The sequence below is a fragment of the Dictyostelium discoideum genome (assembly GCF_000004695.1).
Source record: "Dictyostelium discoideum AX4 chromosome 2 chromosome, whole genome shotgun sequence".
Taxonomy (NCBI): Eukaryota; Evosea; class Eumycetozoa; order Dictyosteliales; family Dictyosteliaceae; genus Dictyostelium; species Dictyostelium discoideum.
In genome coordinates, this window is record NC_007088.5 from 7,764,943 (window position 1) to 7,789,940 (window position 24,998).

The 24,998-nt window shown below is 22.3% G+C and overlaps 9 protein-coding genes across 9 annotated transcripts; 7 read left to right on the forward strand and 2 right to left on the reverse strand.

Moving 5' to 3' along the window:
• Positions 1-26: 26 nt before the first annotated feature.
• Positions 27-5,894, reverse strand: DDB_G0277239 (hypothetical protein; the record flags this gene model as incomplete). Its single annotated transcript, XM_637647.2, has 1 exon — positions 27-5,894. One exon carries the CDS (start codon positions 5,892-5,894, stop codon positions 27-29), a length of 5,868 nt encoding a protein of 1,955 aa, XP_642739.2.
• Positions 5,895-6,926: 1,032 nt separating this feature from the next.
• On the forward strand, positions 6,927-7,970 carry DDB_G0277333 (hypothetical protein; the record flags this gene model as incomplete). Its single annotated transcript, XM_637648.1, has 2 exons — positions 6,927-6,988; positions 7,157-7,970. The coding sequence occupies 2 exons, from the start codon at positions 6,927-6,929 to the stop codon at positions 7,968-7,970; spliced, it is 876 nt and encodes a 291-aa protein (XP_642740.1).
• Positions 7,971-8,366: 396 nt separating this feature from the next.
• On the forward strand, positions 8,367-9,078 carry DDB_G0277335 (pmp22 family protein; the record flags this gene model as incomplete). Its single annotated transcript, XM_637649.1, has 2 exons — positions 8,367-8,575; positions 8,679-9,078. 2 exons carry the CDS (start codon positions 8,367-8,369, stop codon positions 9,076-9,078), a joined length of 609 nt encoding a protein of 202 aa, XP_642741.1.
• Positions 9,079-9,193: 115 nt separating this feature from the next.
• Positions 9,194-11,851, reverse strand: DDB_G0277337 (beta-lactamase family protein; the record flags this gene model as incomplete). The annotated part of the gene is made up of 1 exon (XM_001732923.1): positions 9,194-11,851. The coding sequence occupies one exon, from the start codon at positions 11,849-11,851 to the stop codon at positions 9,194-9,196; it is 2,658 nt and encodes an 885-aa protein (XP_001732975.1).
• A 583-nt stretch (positions 11,852-12,434) lies between these two features.
• Positions 12,435-13,600, forward strand: DDB_G0277149 (hypothetical protein; the record flags this gene model as incomplete). The annotated part of the gene is made up of 3 exons (XM_637653.1): positions 12,435-12,860; positions 12,938-13,165; positions 13,286-13,600. The coding sequence occupies 3 exons, from the start codon at positions 12,435-12,437 to the stop codon at positions 13,598-13,600; spliced, it is 969 nt and encodes a 322-aa protein (XP_642745.1).
• Positions 13,601-14,320: 720 nt separating this feature from the next.
• On the forward strand, positions 14,321-17,614 carry DDB_G0277341 (PHD zinc finger-containing protein; the record flags this gene model as incomplete). The annotated part of the gene is made up of 5 exons (XM_637654.2): positions 14,321-14,461; positions 14,716-14,901; positions 14,972-15,200; positions 15,291-16,528; positions 16,664-17,614. 5 exons carry the CDS (start codon positions 14,321-14,323, stop codon positions 17,612-17,614), a joined length of 2,745 nt encoding a protein of 914 aa, XP_642746.2.
• Positions 17,615-18,082: 468 nt separating this feature from the next.
• On the forward strand, positions 18,083-19,523 carry DDB_G0277243 (TRAF-type zinc finger-containing protein; the record flags this gene model as incomplete). Its single annotated transcript, XM_637655.1, has 3 exons — positions 18,083-18,318; positions 18,407-19,290; positions 19,372-19,523. 3 exons carry the CDS (start codon positions 18,083-18,085, stop codon positions 19,521-19,523), a joined length of 1,272 nt encoding a protein of 423 aa, XP_642747.1.
• A 470-nt stretch (positions 19,524-19,993) lies between these two features.
• On the forward strand, positions 19,994-22,779 carry scfd2 (Sec1-like family protein; the record flags this gene model as incomplete). The annotated part of the gene is made up of 2 exons (XM_637656.2): positions 19,994-20,706; positions 20,778-22,779. The coding sequence occupies 2 exons, from the start codon at positions 19,994-19,996 to the stop codon at positions 22,777-22,779; spliced, it is 2,715 nt and encodes a 904-aa protein (XP_642748.2).
• A 370-nt stretch (positions 22,780-23,149) lies between these two features.
• apm2 (clathrin-adaptor medium chain AP-2) lies at positions 23,150-24,814 on the forward strand (the record flags this gene model as incomplete). The annotated part of the gene is made up of 4 exons (XM_637657.1): positions 23,150-23,223; positions 23,378-23,640; positions 23,719-23,813; positions 23,927-24,814. 4 exons carry the CDS (start codon positions 23,150-23,152, stop codon positions 24,812-24,814), a joined length of 1,320 nt encoding a protein of 439 aa, XP_642749.1.
• Positions 24,815-24,998: the final 184 nt, after the last annotated feature.

Here is a 24,998-nt window from a genome sequence, read left to right on the forward strand (position 1 = left end):
TTAATAATTTTATTATTTAATTATTTTTAAATACTATATTTATTTTGATTATTAATTTTAATAAATTGAATAAATGATGAAGAGAATTTTGAAAAGTTTTTACCTAAATTTAAGAAATCAGATTTTAAAATTGAACAAGATGGGAAAATCTTATATAATAATATTGGAATATCTTTTTTTAAAAGACCACAATTGGCAATATTTAATTCTTTAATATTATTAAATAGTATTGGAGTTAAGTCAGCCAAAATACCTCTAAACAAAGCAAACTGATTCTCTCCACTTCCTTCCAACGGTTGAATTTCTTTCCAAGCACAACCATATAACGAAAGTGATTCTAAAAATGGTGATACTTTTAAAACTGATAAAATTGAATTAATTGAAATTTCATTCTTTTCTAAATCTAAATTCTTTAAATTCTTAAAGATTGTTGATAATGGTATTTGCCCTTTTTGTAACCAATTTGTGAAATTATGAAAACTAAAACCACAAGGTAATTTCAAATCTACCAAATTTGTGAAATCACACAGTAAATCAAACATATCTTTACTATTGAATGTGCTTGGTGATTTTAAGTCAATTAAATTTGGTAAATGTAATACTCTTAATAAATTCCTATTAGTGAATTCCTTTAATCTAATGAATTGTTTTGGTTTTGATATTTTTATAGCATCTAAATAAATCTCTTGTAAATTACTAAATGGTTTCAATAATTTTATAGCAACCAATTGAACATTTTGATTATTTGTAGCTTTTAAAACTCTTAAACCTGGTGAACCACTAATTAATTGAATAATAAATATTGGTGTAAATGTACAATATGATATATCCAATTCTTCCATATTTAATAATAATCTAATATCTAATATTGATGTTGATGATATATTTGAATTTAAATTATCTTTATTATTAATTGTATTAATTGTATTATTATCTTTATTATTATCTTTATTATTATTATCTTTATTATTATTATCTTTATTAATTGTATTACTAAAACCTGCAATTGATAATGATTTTAAATATGGTGTTGAAATAGTTCTATCAGATTTAATTAAACCAATTAAATTTAAAGAATGATTTAAATTTAAATATTCTAAATCCCAAGATAATGATTGTTGATCAACTAAAATTTTCATTGTACCTAAATAATGAATTAATGCTAATGATCTTAATTTTGAATATTGATTTGTAACTCTTAGGCAACAATTTTGACTTTGATTATTTGAGAAATCAATATATAGTGATTTTAAATGTTTAGATCTACTTAAAATTTCAATCACTGGATCTAATTGTTGTTGTTGTTGTTGTTGTTGTTGATTAGATTTCCCAAATATAAAACCACAATTTACAATCTTTAATTCAACTAAATTTGAGAAATTATCTAATAATGATTCATTAATAATTAAATCACTTAATGAAATCACTTGTAAATTATTAACTCTTGAAAATATTATATTATTAATACTAATTATTATTTGTTCTTGTATTGATGTTTGATTTTGAAAATAGTTTGTTGGTTGATATGATTTTCCAGTTTCCATGAAAAGATTTAATAAATTATTTGGTATTGAAAAATGATTAATCTTTGAAATTTTATTAAATAATTCCTCTTTTAAATTTATTGATAATTTAAATTCATCTAAAATAATACAAAGTGTAATTAATTCATTTATAATCTTTATATCATTAAATTCTAATGATTTTAATTGTATAATTGATGAATTAATTGATTTTCTTCCTTCATTTTGATATTGTAAACTATTTATATTATTATTATTATTGTTTGAATTATTATTATTATTATTATTTTGTATATTAAAAATAAATAATAAAATTTTAATTATTTCAATTTGTGGTATTGGTTTCCAAAATTCTTTTAATTTTAATATAGTTTTTTGAAATTCAAAAGTATTATTAAAATAAAATAATTGAATAGTTGCTAATTTTAAACAAAAAACACCTTTTAATGACTTAATTTTTGGATCATTTGAATTGATATGATTTAAAGCTGATTTTAAATTTTCAATTGAAGTTTTATAGTTTGTGTTGATTCTATCTGATAATAGATAACTGTGACCGAGATTAAGCATTACAGGAATTGATAATGGCATTGAACAAAGTGCAGAATAAAATTTAATTTTAGCTTGTTCACATAGTCTAGCGGCAGCTAGTGGATTTGAGGGATTTGTACTATCACCATTAATATTATTCAAAGCTTCATATAATAAGAAAGAACCAGCAGCGACATCGACTATACTTGGATACTTAATTTTTGAACCAATCTCTTCGATATCATTAAAAGTGATAATGTAATTACTATTTGAACAAAACTGATTCAACGCTTCTTGATTAATTTTAATATTTAACATTTGAATGATCCTATAAACGACGAACCTATTATCAATGATATTTCTATAATCAACAGTATCCAATCTATCCTCATCTGATATGCATTCATGAAAACAATGTAATGCTATAAATTTGAAATTACCTCGTTTATTTAAACACCAAAACTCTCTATTCTTTTCAATTGTTGATTGAGTTGATTGATTCGATAGAATCAATTCAAATATATTTGATAAAATTAATTTATAATAACCTTCTGATGGATGTTCAGATTCTCTAATCTTTTGTGATATAATTGATTTCCAAACTCTTGCTGACATTTCACTTTGTAATAATAATTTCAATGGTTTAGTTTTTAATTTACTTGATAATAATCCTAAATATCTTAAATTAATTCCAAATGAATGAATTTCATCAATATAAGTTTTAATATCAATTGATTTTTGATTAAAATTATTTAAATTATTATTATTATTACTATTATTATTTCTTGAATTTCTATCTTTATTACTATATCTATCACCATTAATATTTGATAACCATTCAATATTATTATTTCTAGTAGTATTATTTGTTGTTGTTGTGGTTGGTGTTCCTTCAATTTGTATTTCATTAATTAAATGTGATTCATTAAAATCATCATCACCACCATAATCAACAATATCATTATTATTATTATTATTATTATTATTATTATTATTATTATTATTATTATTATTATTATTATTATTATTATTATTATTATTATTATTATTATTATTATTATTATTATTATTATTATTATTATTAATATTATCATAAACTTTAAAAATTGAATCATGAATTGATTTTGAAGATTTTAAAGATTTAATTGTACCAATACTATTTGTATCAATATATTTAATGAATGATGGTATAACTTTTGTATGTAATATATTTGTAATTTTTCTAATATTTTCATTTTGAATGAATGAATCTTTATCATGTTGAATTTGAGAGAAACCATCAGAAGATAATGGAAGAGGTGATTTTGATACTAACTCCGGTCTTAATAATCTATAGAGTTGTGATGAATTACTTTTAACTAAACTATCTTTAAAATAGAATGGATCTTCGGGTGGGAATAATCTTTGAAAATCAATTGCATAATGCTCTCTTGTGATATCAGAGAAATGAATTTCAATATCCACTGGACCATAGATTCTCTTTGATAATCCATCTTTACTACTCTTTACTGAATGTTCAGATAAGTTCAATTTGTTACAAATATTCTTCATTTCATTTTCAATTGTAGAATTTGATGATTTAATTATATTACCACCATCTCTTGATCCATAAACCAATGTATCATTATTTTCATTATTATTATTGATTGGTAAATTTGAAATTGCAATCACTCTATAACCAAGGTAATCTATTACTGCCATAAGTGGTGTTTTAATTATTGAATTATTAGATGCCATTTTAAAATGATTTAATGATTTAATTTCATGTGATGCTCCTTTTTTCGCTTTTTCATTTGATTGTTTATCACCACCATAAAGCCATTTTAATTTATTATCTTTTTTATTATTATTATTATTATTATTATTAGTTGAAGATGTAGTAGTATCTTGAATTGGTAAATCTTCAACAAATTTAAATATGATATCATTACATTTAAATTTTAAACCACCACCAATACCACCTATATTCCACTCAGGAATTATTTTGGATTCTTTACTTAATTTAACTTGAGAGATTAATAATCTACCAATTAAATTTGCATTATATACAAATTCTTCAACCAACATTGATAATTCCTTAGGTCTCTTTATATCATTATCTGGTAATTCTACAATTGATTGAAATGTTGAATTCCAATGATAATCTTTAAAATGACCTTGTCCTGTAAATTTTTCAATATTTAATAATGGTATATCATAAATATCTTCATTTTTATTAGTATCATCAAAACTTTTATTACTACCAATACTAGTTTCAATTGAAGATTCTATACTTGATCTAGAACTTTGTGAATAATCTCCAAAAGATTCTCTTGTACTTGCACAAATTGATACTCTAAGTCCTTTATCTTTAACAATTATACTATAACCACCTGGTAAATCAACTGCTTGTTGTTGTTGTTGTTGAGGTTGCTGTGGTTGTTGTGGTTGTTGTTGTATTTTTTCTTTTGCATCTTTAGATTGTTCTTGTTTTTGTTGTATTGGTGAGGAATTATCATTACTATTATTATTTAATGAATGTGAATTCTTTTTTTGTTCAACCAAACATATTGCATTTTCAAAGTTAATTTGAATCTGTTTTAAATTATTATTTGAACAATGTTTATTATCATCTTGACTAAATTCATCATCACTGACATCGTCATCATCTTCTTCAGCATCATTAACTCTAACTACTGTATCATTTGAATTATCTGATAGTTGATCATCATTTTTATTATAGAAACTATCAATAATTTCATTTTCTTTTTCTTCTAAATCGTTTTTAATTTGTTCTTCTATATTATTGTTATTTTGATTATTATTGTCAACTTCATCCTCCTCATCATCGTCATCATCTTCCTCATCATCACTATCTTTTCTAGGATCAAATGAAGTTGAAATTTTTCTAGATAATAATATATTTTGAAGTGATTTCTTTTCGTCAAATTGTAAATTTTTTATATGATATTTATGATTGATTGGATTTGATGGTTGTAAAGGTGGTGAAATGGGTGGTGTATGTGATGGAGTTGGTGTTGATAATGTAAGACTATTACAATTACTATTTAATGAATCTTGTCTAGAATGAGATGGTGATGATGATGATGATAGTGATGATGGTGATGATGATAATGGTGTTATTGATGGTGATGATGATAATGGTGTAAGTACTGGTGATTGAAGTGATGATATTGAATCTGAAAGGTTAGTTGAATATGATGGAGTTGATAAACATGATACTGATAATGAATTTACTATTGATTTAGTTACTAACTCTTCTTCTCCTTCAATATCTTCCTCTACTCTAATTTCAACTTTAATATCAACTAATTTTAATTTTTCTTCTTCTTCTTCTCCCTCTTCTTCTCCCTCTTGTTTTTTATTATTATTATTATCATCATTATTATTATAACTATTATTCTTAATATAATTATTCATAATTTTATTCATTTTATTATTATTAAATCTATTTACATTATTATCACTATTATTACCATCATTTTTATTATTACTATTATTGCTTTTATTATTATTCATATTATTATTGGACGATGAAGTTCTAGTTGTAGTTGTAGTTGTAGTGGTAGTTGTAGTGGTAGTTGTATTATTATTATTATTATTATTATTATTATTATTATTATTATTATTATTATTATTATTATTATTATTATTATTATTATTATTATTATTATTATTAAATCTATTTACATTATTCTTTAGGTTGTTACTTCCAATATTACTATTAATACTGTTGCCGCTGTTATTATTGTTGCTATTATTATTATTGTTGCTATTATTATTATTATTTACATTAAGGTTTTCAAATTTTGAAATTAAACCTATTATTTTTCTACTCATTGTGGTGTTATTGAAAAATTAAAATGAGGGAAAATTTCAAAATAAAAATAAATAATAATAAAATATAATTTAAAAATAATTTAAAAAAATAAGAAACTATCTCATTGTTTGAATATATGAAATAAGAAAAAAAAATAAAAAAAATAAAAAAATTAAAAAAAAAAAAAAAATTTTGTATTTACATTAAATCAATTACTTGAACAATTTACAAGATTCCGAAAAGATTTTTTTTTTTTTTTTTTTTTTTTTTTTTTTTTTTTTTTTTTTTTTCGAGTAATCCATTTGTAAATTTTAAAAAAATAAAAATAAAGAAAAAAAAAATAATAAAAAAAATAGAAAAATAGTAAAAAGAAAAGATAATAGAAAAGGTGTTAATTATATAATCATTTACACAATAAATTAATTTATTTTTTAAAAATTGGGTTGAATAGGATTATTGTGAAAAAACTAATTTAAAAAAAGTTTAAAAAAATAAATAAATAATTTTTTCTTTTTTTTTTTTATTATTATTAAAATAGTTTTGATCACTAAAAATATATAATTATTTCATTTTTAATATTAAATTATAAAATATTGAATGCCAATTATTTTTTTTTATTTTTATTTTTTTTTTTTATTTTTTTTCTACCGAAATAATTGGGAAACCATTTTTTTTTTAATTTTAATTTTTTTTTAAAAAATTGGTCATGAGTTTTTTTTTTTATTTATTTTAATTTAAATTAATTTTTTTGATTTTCAGACCATCGTCACAATCAATTAGTCACCAATTTCGTTTTTTTTTTTTTGAATTTTAGTATAAATAGGGTCAAAACCAATACCATTTATTCACACCATCACCTAAAAAGTTAACTGTTTGTTGATAAACCTATTATTAAACACACAATTTTTCTTTTTTTTAGAATCGATCCTCACAGTTTGATTTTTTCTTTTTTTTTTTTTTTCGTCCCTCGCATATCTTATCTTTTATTTATTTTTATTTTTATTTTTTTTTCATCCCTCGCATATCTTTTTTTTTATTTTTTTTATACCAAAATGAGTTCTACCCTTAAACAACAACTTGAAGAACAACAACAATACTATAACGAAAGAGCAACGTAAAGTATCTTATAGTTGTTTAGTTCTCTATCAAGTTATGGCCTAAATTAATTTATTTTTTATTTTAATTATTTTTTTTTTCTATATTTTATATCTTTTTTTCCTCTTTTTTTTCCACTTTTTTATTTTTTTATTTATTTTTATTTTAAATTATGTTTTATATTTAGTCAATATGATGATTGGTGGCATTTCTCAGGCAGTTTCGACCAAGGAGAACAAGTTAAAGCAGAGGCATTAAAAAACAGAGAAGGATTTTACAATTTCTTTTCAAAGATCACCGAAAATGCTGGTACTGAAAAATTAAATGTTTTAGAATGCGCTAGTGGTATGTTTATTTTTATTTTTAATTATTTAGGATCTTGTATTTATATTTTTTTTTTTTTTTTTTTTATTATTATTATTTATCAAGGTACTGGTAATTTTACAAAATTATTTTTAAATGAAAAATATAAATTACATTGCGAAGAAGGTTCACTTCAAATGATTGATGTCCTCAAATCAAAATTTGAAAAAGAAATCAAAGAAATGGGTGATAACTTCTCAATCAACCAAACTGATTTATTCAGTGAGAAATTTAACCCAGCACCAAATACCTACGATATTGTATTTATGGGTTTCTTAATTTCTCATATTCCACCATCTCTCTTTAATGAATTCTTTTCAAAGTGTACTACTGCTTTAAAACCAAATGGTAGATTAGTTTTCATCGATAGTTATTACCATAAAAGCTATAAATTAAAAGTCCACGAATCTGGTAAAAACAATATCAAGTTGGATGAAAATTTGAAAGATGATGACTATATCATTAAGAGAAAATTATTAGATGGTAAAGAATTCAGCATTTACAAGATTTGTTTCACCGCTGAATCAATTATGAATACCCTCACTGATGTTGGTTTATTAATGCAAAATAATGATTCAGTTATCATAAATAGTACCTACATTTTTGGAAGTTATTCAAAACCAGGATCTTCAAATTAATTTTTTATTTATTTATTTATTTATTAATTTTTAAAAAATAAAAAAACAATTAAAAAAAAATAAAAAAATTAATAATAAATAAAAAAATAATAGTTCATATTCTAGAATTATCGAATATTGAATTCACACTATTACATTCACAAAAAATGAATATCTGCAAATCTTTTTTTTTTTTATTTTTTTTTTGGGAAATAAGTTAAAAAAAAATAAAATATTTATCAATAAATTAAAAAAAAAAAAAAAAAAAAATCATAAAAAATAAACGACTCGGTAATTTAATGAAATCGTTTTTTTTTTTTTTTTATTTTTTTCTTTTTTTAAATTACATGGTTGAATTAATATATACATATAAATAAAAAAAATAAATAGATAATTTTTAAAAAAATAAAAAAAAAAATGAATTTTAGAATATTTGACAAAATTGGAAATTCATATAAAAAATCATTACAAAATAGGCCAGTCATCACAAAATCATTAACAGGTACAGTTGTATTTTTTTTAGGTGATACTTTAGCTCAAAAAATAGAAAATAGAGGATATGATCCAAAAAGAACATTAATGATGTGTACAGTTGGTACATTTATAGTAGTTCCACAAATTCATTTGTATGTTTTTTTTTTTTTTTTTTTTTTTTTTTTTTTTTTTTTTGGATATTTTTAATTTAATTAATTAATAAATAAAAAAAAAAAAAAAAAAAAAAAAAAAAAGTTGGTTTAAATTTTTAGATAAAACATTTACAAAACCAGGATGGGCAGGAGCAATACCAAAAGTTGTAGTTGATCAATTGACATTTGGACCATATTTATTTGTATGCAATATGACATCAGTACAATTATTTCATCAAGGTTTTAATTTTGATACTCACCAATGGAAAGATAAAATGAAAAAAGATTTTTTCCCAGTACTTCAAAAAGCATGGATGATTTGGCCACTTACAAATTGTATATTATTTAGATTCGTTCATCCAGATTATAGAATTTTAATTAGTAATTTAGTGAGTGTTGGTTGGAATTGTATTTTATCAACTGTTTCAAATAAATCATTTTTAAAAAATAATAATAATAATAATGATCCTTCAATTTCAACAATGGCATCATTAAATGAATAGAGATAAATAAAATAAAATGTTGAAAAAAAAAAAAAAAAAAAAAAAAATCAAATATTATTATTATTTATATTTTATATTTATATTTTATTTATTTAATTTAATTTAATTAAATAATTTATTTTTTTAACATTAAAATTGATTTTAGTGTTATATTTTGTAAAAAAGCAGTTTTTGAAGATGAAAAGTTTAATTTCTTTGATTTAGTTAAAATGTTGTTAAATGAAGTGGTGGAGGTGGTAAAAGATGAACCATTAATAGATTTGAGAGGTTTAGTAGTATCATCAAATAATGAGACTTTAGATTCATTTTCCGAAATTAAATTAATATCATTATCTTTTTGACTAATAGCAGCTTTTGCGATTTTATATTCATTAATGACTGATCTAATATTATCTTGAGAGAATGGTGATTTGAATTTTGATTTTGGAAGATAATTAACGATAATTTCTCTTTCTTTTAATCTTGAAATATTTAATTCTTGATAATAACCATCCAATATATCCTTTACATTATAGAGTAAATCTGCTTGATAAGGTGAGAATCTAATTAAATCATAAGCAACACCATATGGTACTTTACCAAAACCACAACGAATTGTATTTTGATAACGTTGTGAGAAATGAGTTACGATCGTTTTTCTAGCTCTCATATTGTAGGATACATTTAAAGTTTCATCTAAAGTTGAATGACGTTTTAGGTAAGCTTGGTCTTTTTCATCGTTGGCAAAGGTTGATTCGTGAATTAAGAGATCAGAATCTGCACCAGCTTTCTCTAAAAGTTGGCAAGGTCTAGTATCACCAGAGAAAGTTAATCTAAAGCCATCATTGAAATCAATGACACAACCATAGGCATTTGGTGCATGTATTACTGGTACATTTGTGAATGAACTAATTCCAAGGGTTTCACAAACTTGTACCATATTTTGACCACCCGAACCAATGCTTTGAGTTACAAATGAAAGAGATGGATCAAAACTTTCACGATATTGAGTGATCCAATTGATGTAGGATGAATGTGAAACCACAAGCATTGGTGAATGTTTACTTCTCTCTTCTTCACTTAATTTGCTCAATGCTTCATCCCTTGCTTTGACAATTGATATTAAACCCAAATGATGATCAGCATGTAAATGTGATATCCAAATCATTTTGGTGTCAATTAAAATCTTTTGCAAATCGACTCTACCAAAGTATCTCTCCATTTGAATTAGAGTTGATTCACCACAATCCAATATGAAATGATTATTCTCACTACTACTAATGAGAATACCTGTAACATTTCTATGTTCTGAAGGAACGGATGAGGCAGTACCAAGGAATAAAGTTTTTGGATATTTACTAGCTGGTTTATTCTTTACCAATGATTCCAAATGTCTATCGAGATCCAACATTGTTTTAGTTTGTTTTTCACCCTCACCTTTCAAGAAATAATCATCATGTTGAAGTTGTAATTCATCTTGGTGACTTATAATATCTTGAGCCAATATTGGTGCACCACGGAATTGTGTTGGTGTCATTATGACTCTAAATGAATTTCTAGCTGGAATGATTGAATTGAAAATGGTTGATTTCTTTATATTCTCTAAGGAATTGATTGAAGTTGGCTCCCATTTTGGGGAATCGGTTTTATGGATTGATAATGAGGGTATCAAAATCTTTAATCTACTTCTAAAGAGGTCACAAAGTTTAAGGACATCTTGAATTTCTGTGAATTCTTTATGTAACAATATATGTTTAGTTGAACCATACATAACACTACCATCCTCTTCAGTGATTGATTTCTCCTCATCATTAATATCTTTAAGTTTTCCATAGAATTTGGTGTAGTTATTTTTGGTGGATACATGACTAATCGATTCAATGAATTCCAAATATTTTGGATTCTCCATTATATGTGGTGCAGTCTTATGATAGATGGCAGTCAATGGTTTTGTACCATCTTTAATTGAATCCCAAGCTGGATTATTAAATAAATCTTGGAAATACTCCTCTGATGGACAATTAATATATGCAAATGATGTACCTGGTGATGGTTTGGTAAGTAGTTCCTCTGGATATACCATTCTTGGATTTTCACGATCTTCATTCATAACTGGTTTTCTCTGTGCGACCAATTGTTGAATCTTTGATTGTTTGGTAATTTTTAAATCTCTTGCTTTATTACTATCGAATCTACCCATCATTTTTTTAGAATGGAAAATGTAACATATCTTTTCATCTGTTGGTTCACTAACTATACTTGATTCTTCTTCTTGTTGTTGTTGTTGTTGTTGTTGTTGCTTTCGTTTTTGGTGTTGTCTTTGTGGTTTATGTGATTGTTGTAATTGTTTTTGTAATTGTTGTCGTTTTCTATGTTCTGGTGTTAAGAATGGTATTGCTATAACTTTGAATACTCCATCCTCAATCATATAATTTTCACTATCTGAAAACTCTATAATCTCAAGGTTTTTAATATATTGAAAACATCTTGATATTTTAAATAGTTTTTTAATTCCAGGTGGTCCATATATTTGAGTGTTGGTTGGAAATGTTGTAAATGATAAACCTATACCAAAAATACCACCAATATCTTTCCAATCAAGTGATGTTAATAAAATTTTACGTGTTTTATTAAATGATAAACCATCTTTACCAAGTAATGATCTTAATGTTGATTCTGATGGATCAATTAAATATCTATCACCAATTTCTGAAAATACATATGTACATGATAAATTTGAACCATTAAATATAGTTTCAACAAATGAAACACCTAATGCATAATTCCCTCCCATTTCTTTTTATTACTATTTATTAAGTTTTTAGTTTTTTATTTCTTAAAAAAAAAACAAATAACTGATAATAATAATAATAATGAAAAAAGAAAAAAAAATTAGAAAAAAAAAAAAAGTTAAAATTGAAAACGAATTGTAAAAAACGAAAAAAATAAAAAATAAAAAAAAACAAAATAAAATTAAATTAAAAAATAAAAAAAAGTAAAAAAACGAAAAAAAAAAAAAAATATCATAAATTAAATTAAAAAAAAAAAAGATTTTAAAATAATAATAAATTAGTAATTACAATAATTTTTTTAAAATTTATTATACTAAAAAAAAATATAAAATGATTAATCAATTTACCCAAAAGTTGGATCAAATAATTTATTTTATTTTTTTTTATTTTTTTTTTTTTTCAAAATTTTCCATTTTTTTTTTTTTTTTTTTTTTTTTTTTTTTTTTCAAGTCATGACATACCCCTAAATTAAAATTTTTTTATTTTTTATTTTTTTTTTTTTTTTCATTTTCAATTTGTTAATTAATAAATTCAAATTGAAATTCATATATTCATAATATAAATAAATAAATAAAAAAAATCAAAATGAGTGAGATGTTAATGTTAACAAGTTCAGATTCAATTGAAATCAATAGATATGAAGAAGGTATAAGAAATAGTGGTAGATCATTTAATTGGGTATTGGTTAGAGATACACTAAGATTCTTAAGAAAGAGTAAAATACGTAAATCAAATCTTGTTTCAAAGTATGGTTTAAAATTAGTTACGCAATATTTCAATAAATTAGAAGATCAAGAAGGTTATGATACAATTGAACAAGTGATTGTAGCTTGTTTAGATTGTGGTGATCATACAAATCCAAAGAAACTTTTCGAACAATTAAAATCAAAATTTGGTAAAGATAGTGTACGTGTCCAAAGAATTCATGCATTATGTCTAGAATCAAATAATCAGTTAGCTGAAGCTTTACAAATTTTTGAATCAATTTTAAAAAAGTATCCATCTGATGCTGTATGTATTATTTATTAATAGATTAATTTATTAATTGATTAACTACTTACTTACTTTTTTTCAATATTAATAAATAGTTAAGTATGAAAAGACAAGTGGCAATTTTTAAAGGACAAGGAAATTTGAGTAAAGCAATTCAAGTTTTAAATGCATATCTTCAAATATATATGTGTGATTTAGAGGCATGGTTAGAGTTATCATCATTTCATATTTCATATCTATCATATAGCACTGCATTATATTGTTTAGAAGAGGTTTTATTAAATGCTCCAATTAATTTTGTTTTTTATATTAAATATGCTGAAGTATGTAATATTTTTTTTTTGTTGTTTTTTAATTTCAAACTAAAAAAAAAATATTAATAATAATCAATTATTTTTAAATAATAATAATAATAATAATAATAATAATAATAATAATAATAGCCTTTATATTGTTTAGGTGGTAATGAAAATTATAATAGTGCAGTTCAATATTATACACATGCATTGGAATTAAATTCACCAACTGAAATGGATAAACTTGATCATCCACCAACATTTTTACCTGCCATTTATGGTATTATCATGTCAATTTATTCATTATGTGAGGAAGGTTATCAATTAAAAGAAAGTCAACTCAAACTTATGGAATGGGCTCAAAATAATTTATTAACCATCACAAAGAAATACTCTTCAAATGATAAAATAAACCTTGTAAAACATTTCATTGATTCAACTGATATCTTTAATAAAGAATAAAATATAAATTAATTAAATTAAAAAATAAAATAAAAAATAAACTTTAAATAAAAAAAAAGTGCTTGAAATAAACTATTTTATTCTTTTTACTTTATTATTAATAGTAATTTAATATTAAAAATTTTAATAATAATAATAATAATAATATGGAACAAATTGGAATATTATAATAAATTTGGATCTAAAAAAAAAATTTTTTTTTTATTTTTTTTTTTTCCATATTTTAATAAATGTTTTATTTAACATTAAATATTTTATTTCCAAATTATTCAACTTTTAATAATTTTTAAAAATAAATAAAGAATAAAAAAAAAAAAAAAAAAATATCCTATGCCATCTTTTTTTTTATTTTTAGAATCTATTTATTTTATTTTGTTTTTTTTTCTTTTGTTTTAATATTTTTAATTATTTTTAATTTTTTTTAATCTATATATTTTTTTTTTTTTTTTCTGATTTTATTATATAATTTTTTATTTTTAAATTTTTATTTTTATTTTATTATTTAGATTTTAAATATCTAATTCAATCATAAATCTTTTTTTAATTTTTTTTTTTTTTTTTTTTTTTTTTTTTTTTTTCAAAATAATTTTTTTTTTTTAAAAAAAAAAAAAAAAATAAAACAATTTTCATTTCATTTTTTTTTTTTTTTTTTTTTTTTTTTTTTTCACCAAAGAATAATTATTTGTTTTTAAGTTATAGGTGACTTTTTTTTTTTTTGTCATGACCAAAAGAAAAGAAGATATAAGTGGTAATGATACTTCAAATTTACCAATTCCAAATGTAGACCCAAGTAATACAAATTCAAATCTCCCTCAAAAAAGGCAAAGAAGGCCTTCTTCAGAATATTTAGAATCACAATTGGTAAATTTTTTATTTTCAGATTTTATTTTTTTTTTCCTATTTCGAATTTTTTTTTTTCTTTTTTTTTTTTTTTTTTTTCTTTTTTTATACATATATTTTTCTCTTGTACTATTATTATTTATTATTTATTATTTATTAATTATTATTATTTTCCTAATTTGGAAATTTTTTTTTTTTTTTTTTTTTTTTTTTTTTTTAATTATTTATAAATTAAATTAAATATTCAATTATTATTATTATTTTTAAAATTCAAGCCAAAAACCAATTTAAAAAATAAAAGGGGAGTTATAAATGATGATTATTGTAGTGGATGTGGTGATGGTGGTGATTTATTATGTTGTGATAATTGCCAAGCATCATTCCATTTAATCTGCTTAAATCCACCATTAAATGAAATTCCTTCTGGTGATTGGTTTTGTGATTCATGTACATATAAAAAAGTAAGTGATTTTTAATTTTTGTTGTATATATTTATTTTTTCCTACAAATCAAATACTAACAGAAATATAGCAACAGCAACAACAAAAAACAAAACAACCCCCAGCTCAACAACATCAACATCAACATCAACATCAACAATCAAATAAAACAATACCGTCTAGTAAACAAAAAAATGATATACAGGATACAATGATTAATCTGGTTGATTCATTATCTTCAAGAAATCCAACTTCTTTTCAATTACCAAGAGAATATACAAAAAGTAATAATAATAATATTAATAATAAGTTTATCAAAAGTAGTTTAGTAATCTAATTTAATTTTTATTTTTGAAAAAAAAAAAAAAAAAAAAAAAAAAAAAAAAAAAAAAAAAAAAATATATATATAGATATAATTAAAACAAGTTCAAAGAAAAAAGGATGTCAATCATGTAAAGATAGTTCAAATCAAACTGATATTGTGCAATGTAATAGGTGTAATAGTTGTTTTCATACATTTTGTTTAGAGCCACCATTAATATATAAACCATCATATTGGATTTGTCCAAAGCATAATGATTATACTTCACCATCTGCTTATTCATCAATTAGAAATACTCGAAGACCAGGTGAACAACATCAATATATAGATGATGATGATCATGATGGTGAGGAAGAAATAGAAATTGAAAATAATAGTAATAATAATAATATTGATAATAATGATAACGACAATCACCAAGAAGAAAAATATGAAAGTGAAGAAGGAGCAGAATATGATAAAAATAGGAGGAACCAAAAATATATTAATACAGGTTTAAAAAGGAAATCATTAAATGATATTGATAATAATAGTAATAATAGTAATAATAGTAATAATAATAATAAAAATAATAATTGTAGTTTTATATCAAGTTTATTTCAAAAGAGTTCACACAATGTAGATAATAATTTTAAAAATAGTGAATATTTTGAAATGACAAAATCACCATCACCACCATATACACCAACAATCACAGCTAAAAGCACAGGTACAGGTGTAGGTACAGTTACAGGTACAGGTACAGGTACAAATACAAATACAAATACAAACACAAATACAAATACAGGCACAGGTGTGATAATACTGAAAAAACGACCATCATTGGATAGTGGATCACAAATAACACCAATATCAAATAACATCAACAACAACAACAACACCACCACCACTACTACCACTACCACTGCCAACACCAACACCAACACCAACACCACAACCACAGGAACATCAACATCAACAAATAATCAATCACCATTTTTAACGAAATTACAGCAACAACAAAAGGTAAAAGAGGATTATTTAAAAGATAAAGAAAAGGAGAAAAAAAAGAAAGAAAACTATGACCAATTTATGATATCGTCACCACCACTCAAAAAAAATAATAACAATAACAACAACAACAACCCTCCACAATTTACCGAAAAATTTAAATTGGATTTCTCAGATGTATTCAATAAACAAACATTTAATAATCATTATAAACCTTCACCAAAGAATCCATTCTATGAAAATATTTATAGGAATAGTAAAACAATTGATCAACTTTATGATAATCAATTAATTCAACAATTATTTGGTGAAGAAAATGCAAAAATACTTCAAAATGTATGTTTTTTTTTTTTTGTTTATAATATAAAATTAATAATAAAATAATAATTATTAATTAATAATAATAATAATAATAATAATAAATTAATAATAATAAAATTTATAATATTTTCTAATCGTTTCTATTTTTAGAATTTAACTCAAATACCGACAAAATTAACAAAAATACCAATAACATCACCATCACAATCTCTATCTACAGCCCAATTAATATCTAGCAATGGTGTAACACCAACAACAACAACAACACCAACACCAACAACAACAACAACAATAGAACCAACAAAATCAAATATTTCACCAACTAATCCACCAACTACAAGGAGAACATCTCTACCAAAATCACCAAACCTTCAACCAAATAATAAATCAATAAATAAAAACACTAATATCAATAATAACAATAATAATCTAAATAATAATAATTATCCAAATAATAATAATAATAATAATAATAATAATAATAATAATAATAATAATAATAATAATAATAATAATAATAATAATAATAATAATAATAATAATGAACAAGCAATGAGTCAACTTGAGATATTATTAGAAGAACAAAGAAAATTATCGGTTGCCTCAATGCCATCGGAATTTGGAATCATTCCAACTGATGTTTTACAACAACCAATCGATTCCTGTAATTCTATTGTTATGTCAAGTCTTTCACCATTATTCACTCAGTTTTTGGCATGGCAAAGGTTAATGCAAATAAATCACCAGATTTTCCAGTTACGAAATAATTTTCCAAATCCTTCAACACCAATTTTTACACCTCAACAACAACATTTCAATAATGTTTCAAATGTAGATTTAAATAATAATTCAAATAATAATATTCCAAATAATAATAATAATATTCCAAATAATAATAATAATGATTCAAATAACAATAACGATCCAAACAATAATAATAATAATAATAATAATAATAATAATAATAATAATAATAATAATAATAATAATAATAATAATAATAATAATAATAATAATAATAATAATAATAATATCAATGGTAAAATTAATGGAAATACTGCGAATGAGGAAATCAAACCATTCAATAAAAATAAAAAATAATCATAAAAAAAAAAGAAAAAGAAAAAATAAACAAATAAGTAAAAAAGTGTTTAAATAAAATTTCATTTATTTTTTTTATTTTATTTTTCATTTTTTTTTATTTTTTTTTTATTGGAATAAAATTTTTTTTTTTTTTTTTATTTTTTTCTTTCCCAACTTTTTTTTTTTTTTTTTTTTTTTTTTTTTGTATCTTGAGCATTCAAAGACAACGGCCATGAATAATTATTGTTAAATAATAAAATAAAATAAACAAATAACAAAGGTTCTTTAGTTCATAGAACCCTTTCATTCAATTAATTAGAACAATTCATTTTATAATTAACAAGAAATAATAATTATAAATTCATAATAATAATAATAATAAACATCGGTTCCAATTGAAAAAAAATAATAAAATAAAACTCAAAAAAGTAAAACAAACACTAAATTAAAAAAAAAAAAAAAAAAAAAAAAAAAAAAAAAAAAAGAATGATAGATTATAAAATTAATGAAATTTTAGTTAAACAATTAAATGATGACTATAATTGTTCAATTTGTGTAGATCCAGTATTAAATAGTTTACCATTAGAACAACATCAAGCACTTTCTTGTAAAAATGGTCATTTATTATGTCAAGCTTGTTGGGGTAAACAATTAGCATTAAGAAAAGAATGTTGCATTTGTAAAATAAAAGTTGAAAGTATTAGCGAACTTTGTAGAAATATGTATGTATATAAAAAGTTATAATTTCATTGTTTTTTTTTTTTTTTTTTTTTTTTTTTCCTTTATTAATTATTATTTTTTAAAAAAAAGATTTTTAGAAAAAGGATTTAGAAATAAAAAAGTTCATTGTCCAAATGGATTTGAAAATTTTAAAGTTGATGAAAAGTTAATAAAAGATGAAAGTGATGGATGTAAATCAGTGATAACTATAGATCAATTAGAATCTCATCTTAGGGAATGCGAATTTGTATTTATAGAATGTCCAAATGATCCAATTAGATGTAAAGATAAATTTAGAAAGAATCAAACCGATAAACATATGAACAAATGTCAATATGTTACAATCAATTGCGAACATTGTAAAGAACCAGTGATAAAGAATGATATGCCAACACATATCGAGAATGATTGTTCCATCATCTCATTGGAATGCGAATTTTGTAAAGATAAATTTGGTAGACGTTCATTAGAGAACCATATAGCTAATGAATGTCCAAACGTAGTTATCGATTGTCCTCATAAAGAGGGTGGTTGTACTGCTAGAATCAAGAGATGCTATCTTTCACAACATCTCACCGAAGAAGATAACCATATCAGATATATGCAAAAAATCATTGAAAAACATAGAATTCAAGTAGAGGAATCAGATCGTATCATTAAGAAACTTCGAGTCGACTATAAAGAATTGGAAAAACGTGTAGAGATTACCTCTCGTTACAAAGGAAATTGGACCATTGAAAATTGGTCTCAAAAACTCACTCACTATCCAAATAATGAACGCTTAAAATCCCCTTACTTTTGTATTGGTTCAAAGAGTTTTTATGTTGGTTTATATCCAAATGGTTTCAATCAAACAAATGCTGGTTTCATGAGTATCTTTTTACATCTCTATGAAAAACCTTCAACTTCAACCACTGTCGTTAGATTTAGTTTTGAATTATTACATTCAGATCCAACAAAATCTTTAAAATTTGGTAATTATATTATTATTATTATTATTATTTTGTTTTTAAATACAATTTATTTATTTTACTTACAAAATTTTATTTATATAGAAAAATCAAATAAATATACTGAAAATAAAGGTAGTGGATTTAGTCAATTTATAGATATAAAAATGATTAATAACTTTATTATTGATGGAAAACTCACAATTAATATTGATGTTGAAGTTATACCACCAAGTAGTTCATTGGTTACAAAATAAAAAATATCTGAAAAAAAAAAAAAATAAAAAATAAAATTTGTTTTTTTTTTTTTTTTAAATGTTAAATTTCAATAATACCAACAAAACTCAAAGAGAAATAATTAATTTGGATATGGAAATAAGTAATACCCTTAACTGTAATAATTATTTTCAAATCCAGTTTTTTTTTTTTTTCAACTCAAAAAATAATTTATTTTACAAACCTAAATTGCCAATTTTCAGTTTTTTTTTTATTATTATTATTATATTAAATTAAAAAATTAATAAAATTAAATATATTAAAGTGTAATTTTGTTAAATTCTTGGTAAATTTTATTTATTTCTTTTTTTTCATTTTTTATATTAATAATCAATTATTTTTATTTTTTTTATTTTTTTTTTTATTTTTTTATTTTTTTTTTTTTTTGTGAAGTTTCAAATTTTTTTTTTTTTTTTATTTTTTATATGTAAAAAAAAAAAAAAAGAAAATAATGGATAATAATAATTCAAATAATATTAAATTAAAGAATAATTTTGAAAAAAGGTTTCAAGAGATTGAAAATGAATTAAGAGATAGTCATATTGGATTAGATGAAAACTTTTATACATCAATAAATGATAATATTGGTATTAGTAAATTAATTAGATTATCAAAATCAATATATATAGCGAAAGATGATGATAATGATGAAAACATTGATAAAGAGAAAGAGACTCAACAACATCAAATATTTACAACACAAGAATATGAAAATGGTATTGAAATTCATGATATAAATAATAGATTAGTATTCTTTTGTTCAGATTATTTATGGAATTGTGAAAATCATATAAAATCATTATTAAAGATTTATTCAATTAATAACTGTATAATTTATTGTGGTCTATCTGAACTTGCACATATTAGTCATCCAAATTCTTCAAAATCAAAATCAAAATCAATTAATAATTTACCAAACTTTCAAAATTTTAAAAATAAATTCATTGAAAAAATGAAATTATCTTTTAAAAAAGAAAATCAAGATATCAATCATGATGGTCATGATGATGATGATGATGATGAATATTATCAAGATGAATTACCAGATATATCATGTACAATTAAATATTTCCCTTTATGTTATAGTCAACCATTTAAAAATTTCTTTACTATTCCAATTCAAAAATCATTATTTCCTTCAAATTATTTTATTAATGATTTAAAGTAAGTTTTTTATTATTGTTTTATTTTAATATTTATTTCTTATTTTATAAATTACTAATATAAAAAAAAAGATTAAATGAATATAAATTAAATAAAATGCCAGAAGAAATTCAAGATAATGTTCATAAAAGTATTTATTCATTTTTATCATTTTTAAATGAAATGAAATTGGGGTCAGTGTCAGGAGAAGATTTAAATATCTATCCAATTGGACCATTTTCAAGTTATTTAGCACATGAAATTCAAACCACCTTAGCCACTATAACAAATCAACAACAAGATGATTATCATCCAATATCTTTATTATTAATTGATAGAACTTTAGATTTAGTTGGTCCATCATTACATTCTGAAAATTCAATGGATAGAATTTATTTTTCAACTACAACACCATTAAATAAATCAAATAATAATAATAATAATAATAATAATAATAATAATAATAATAATAATGATCAACTTAATAATTATCAACCAATAATTAATATTGAAACATTTTTTGATAATGATAATAAAATAGTTAGTGAATCAAGTATTAATGAATGTCCAAGGATTATATCAACAATTAATGGTAGTGATATTGAACGTCATCAAAATCTTGATAATACCAACAACAACAATACCAGTGGTGAAAGTAGTGTTAGATTATGGGATAGTTTAATTACAAAGAGTTTAAAAGATGTTATAATGATATTAAAGAGAAGATTAGTTGAAATCATTTCAAAAGAGAATATAAATGTTGATATTTCAAGTATTGCTGGTCCAACTAATATTCAATCTTTAATTGCTTTAGTAAATGTTTTAAAAGATGGTGATAATAATGGCGATTATGATGATAGTGATGATAATGATGATGATGGTAATGATGATGGTGATGATAATGGTGATAATCATAATCATATGTTAATGTATAGGTATAATGATATAATAGAAGCTGTTGCTGCAGTTGAACAAACTATTAATTTATCATCACAGTTTCATTGGGATCAACTATTATCAATTGAAAAAATTCTATTATTAAGCTCAGGTTATGAATTAGAAGAGGAGGATGAAGATGATGAAGATGATGAAGATGAAGAAAATGAAGATAATAGTGAACCATCAATACTATCACAAATTTGTGATATAATTGAAACACCAATTAGTGGTGGTGGAGGTGATGATAAATATTATTCAATTCAAGAGATTTTAATCCTATGTGTTATGGCATATTCAATCAAAGGTTTGACCTCAAAATTATCTCAAAAACATTTAAATTCATTATCATCTTTAAATATTAGCAATAGTGTTAGTAATAATAATAGTAGTAATAGTAATCTCAGTGGTAGTGGTAGTGTCAATGACAATAATTCTGTATCAACACTCGAAAAGATACCAATATTCTCAGATTCAGATGAACAAAGATTAATCAATTGTTTATCAGATAAAATTTTAAAGGAAAATATTTATAAAGATTTAAAATTTTTAAATAGAGAATCAAATAATAATAATAATAACAATGATAACGAAGAAAAAGAAGAAGAAGAAGAAGAAGAAGAAGAAGAAGAAGATGATGAAAATATTATTGACAAGAATGAATTAAATGAAATTTTAAAGAAAAAAGTATTAAGTAAACTTAAATCAATTGGAATTATTAGACAAAAATATTTAAATGAACATAAATCATTAATAAGTGGTGGTGGTAGTTCAATGATGGGTGCAACTTATTCAAGTTTATTAAGTCAATTGGTGAAATCATTATTTGAGAATAGTGTTTCAACGGGTGGTAAAGATATTAAAGATTTTGAAAAGTTTAATTCATCCTCTTTGGTTGGTTATCTATTAGGTAAAACAAATTGGATGGGTAGATCAAAGAAAAGAGAGAAACCATTGGATAATAGAAAGGTTTTAATATACGTTTTAGGGGGTATCACTTTCACTGAACTCAAGGAGTTAACTGATCTCTTTGAAAAAACTCTAAAATCATCCCAATATAAAGAATTTTCAAATCATCAATTCTTAATTGGTTCAAATCAAATTTTAACACCTTTAAAATTATTTAATCATTTATTTATAAATGAAAATAAAAAATAAAAAAATTTTAAAAAAATAAAAAAAGTGAAATTAAAAATAAAAAAAGTCATTAAAATGAAAGTATGTATGTATGTGAACTTTTATTTGAAATTAAAATGTTTTTTTTTGATTTTTTTTTTTTTTTTTTTTTTTTTTTTTTTTTTAATTTTTTCTTTTTAATTTTTTTTTTTTTTAATTTTTTATATTTTTCCAAAGAGTAAATTAATTTTGTGTGTGGTGTGCCTTTGATTTGTATTTGTAATAAAAAAAATAATAATAATAATAATAATAATAATTTAAAAAATAAAAATAAAAATAAAAATCTAAAAATTAAATAATTAGAAATAATAAAAAAAAAATAATAATAAAAAAATATATATAAAAAAACAGAATGATTAGTGCATTATTCTTAATGAATGGAAAAGGAGAGGTGTTAATATCACGTATCTATAGAGATGATATTAGGTATGTAATTTTTTTTTTTTTTTTTTTTATATTTTTTTTTATTTTAATTTCATTATTGTTTAATTAAATTATTAATAATAATAAAAAAAAAAAAAAAAAAAAAAAAAAAAAAAAAAAAAAAAAAAAAAAAAAAAATTAAATTATGGTTTTGTAGCCGTGGTGTTGCAAATGCATTCAGATTAGAAGTTATTGGATCTCAAGAAACAAGATCACCAGTAAAATTAATTGGATCAACTTCATTTATGTATATTAAAGTTGGTAATATTTATATTGTTGGTGTATCAAGACAAAATGTTAATGCATGTATGGTATTCGAAGTATTACACCAATTGGTTGACATTTTTAAATCATATTTCGATAATTTAGATGAAGATTCAATTAGAAATAATTTTGTTTTAGTTTATGAGTTATTAGATGGTAAATATATTTTTTTTATTTTATTTTTTTTTAAAATTATTTATTTACTAATCTTTTTATTTATTTAAAAAATAATAGAAATTTTAGATTTTGGTTACCCACAAAATTGTTCAACAGATGTATTAAAACTTTATATTACTCAAGGTCAAGGAAAATTAAAATCACTTGATAAAGTATGTATAAAACTAATGGAAAAGAAAAAAAAAAAAAAAACTTTATTTTTTTATTTGATTTATTAATTAATTAAAAATAAATAAATATAAAATTTTTTTTTTAAAAAAAAAAGTTAAAACAAGATAAAATTTCAAAGATTACAATTCAAGCAACAGGTACAACACCATGGAGAACACCAGATATTAAATATAAGAGAAATGAACTTTATATTGATGTTGTGGAGAGTGTAAATTTGTTAATGTCAGCAGAAGGTAATATATTAAGAGCAGATGTATCAGGACAGGTTATGATGAAATGTTTCCTTTCTGGTATGCCAGAATGTAAATTTGGTATGAATGATAAGGTTATTATGGATAGAGAGAAATCAACAAATGGTGGTAGTGCCGCTAGAAGTGGAGCACGTCGTGCAAATGGTATTGAAATCGATGATATTACATTCCATCAATGTGTACGTCTTGGTAAGTTTGATAGTGATCGTACAGTAAGTTTCATTCCACCAGATGGTGAATTCGAATTGATGCGTTATCGTACCACTGAACATATCAATCTACCATTCAAAGTTATACCAATCGTTAGAGAGATGGGTAGAACTCGTTTAGAGTGCTCCGTCACTGTTAAATCAAATTTTAGTAGTAAAATGTTTGGTGCAAATGTTAAAGTAATCATTCCAACACCTAAAAATACCGCTGTCTGTAAGATTGTCGTTGCAGCTGGTAAGGCTAAATATATGCCAGAACAAGATGCTATCATTTGGAGAATTAGAAGATTCCCTGGTGATACTGAATTCACTCTCAGAGCTGAAGTTGAACTTATGGCATCCGTTAATCTCGATAAAAAAGCTTGGTCACGTCCACCAATCTCTATGGAATTCCAAGTTACTATGTTCACTGCCTCTGGTTTCTCTGTTCGTTTCCTTAAAGTCGTTGAAAAAAGTAATTATACACCAATTAAATGGGTTAGATATTTAACAAAAGCTGGTACCTATCAAAATCGTATTTAAAAGAAAATAAAAAAAAAAAAAAAAAGAAAAAACAAACAAAAAATAAATAAATAAATAAATAAAAATTAAATAAAAACAAAAAAATAATAAAATATCTAAAAAAATAAGAAATAAAAAAAAAATATCTAATCGTTGGAAGCAAATTCTTATATTTTTTTTATTTTTTTTTAATATTTTTTTTTTC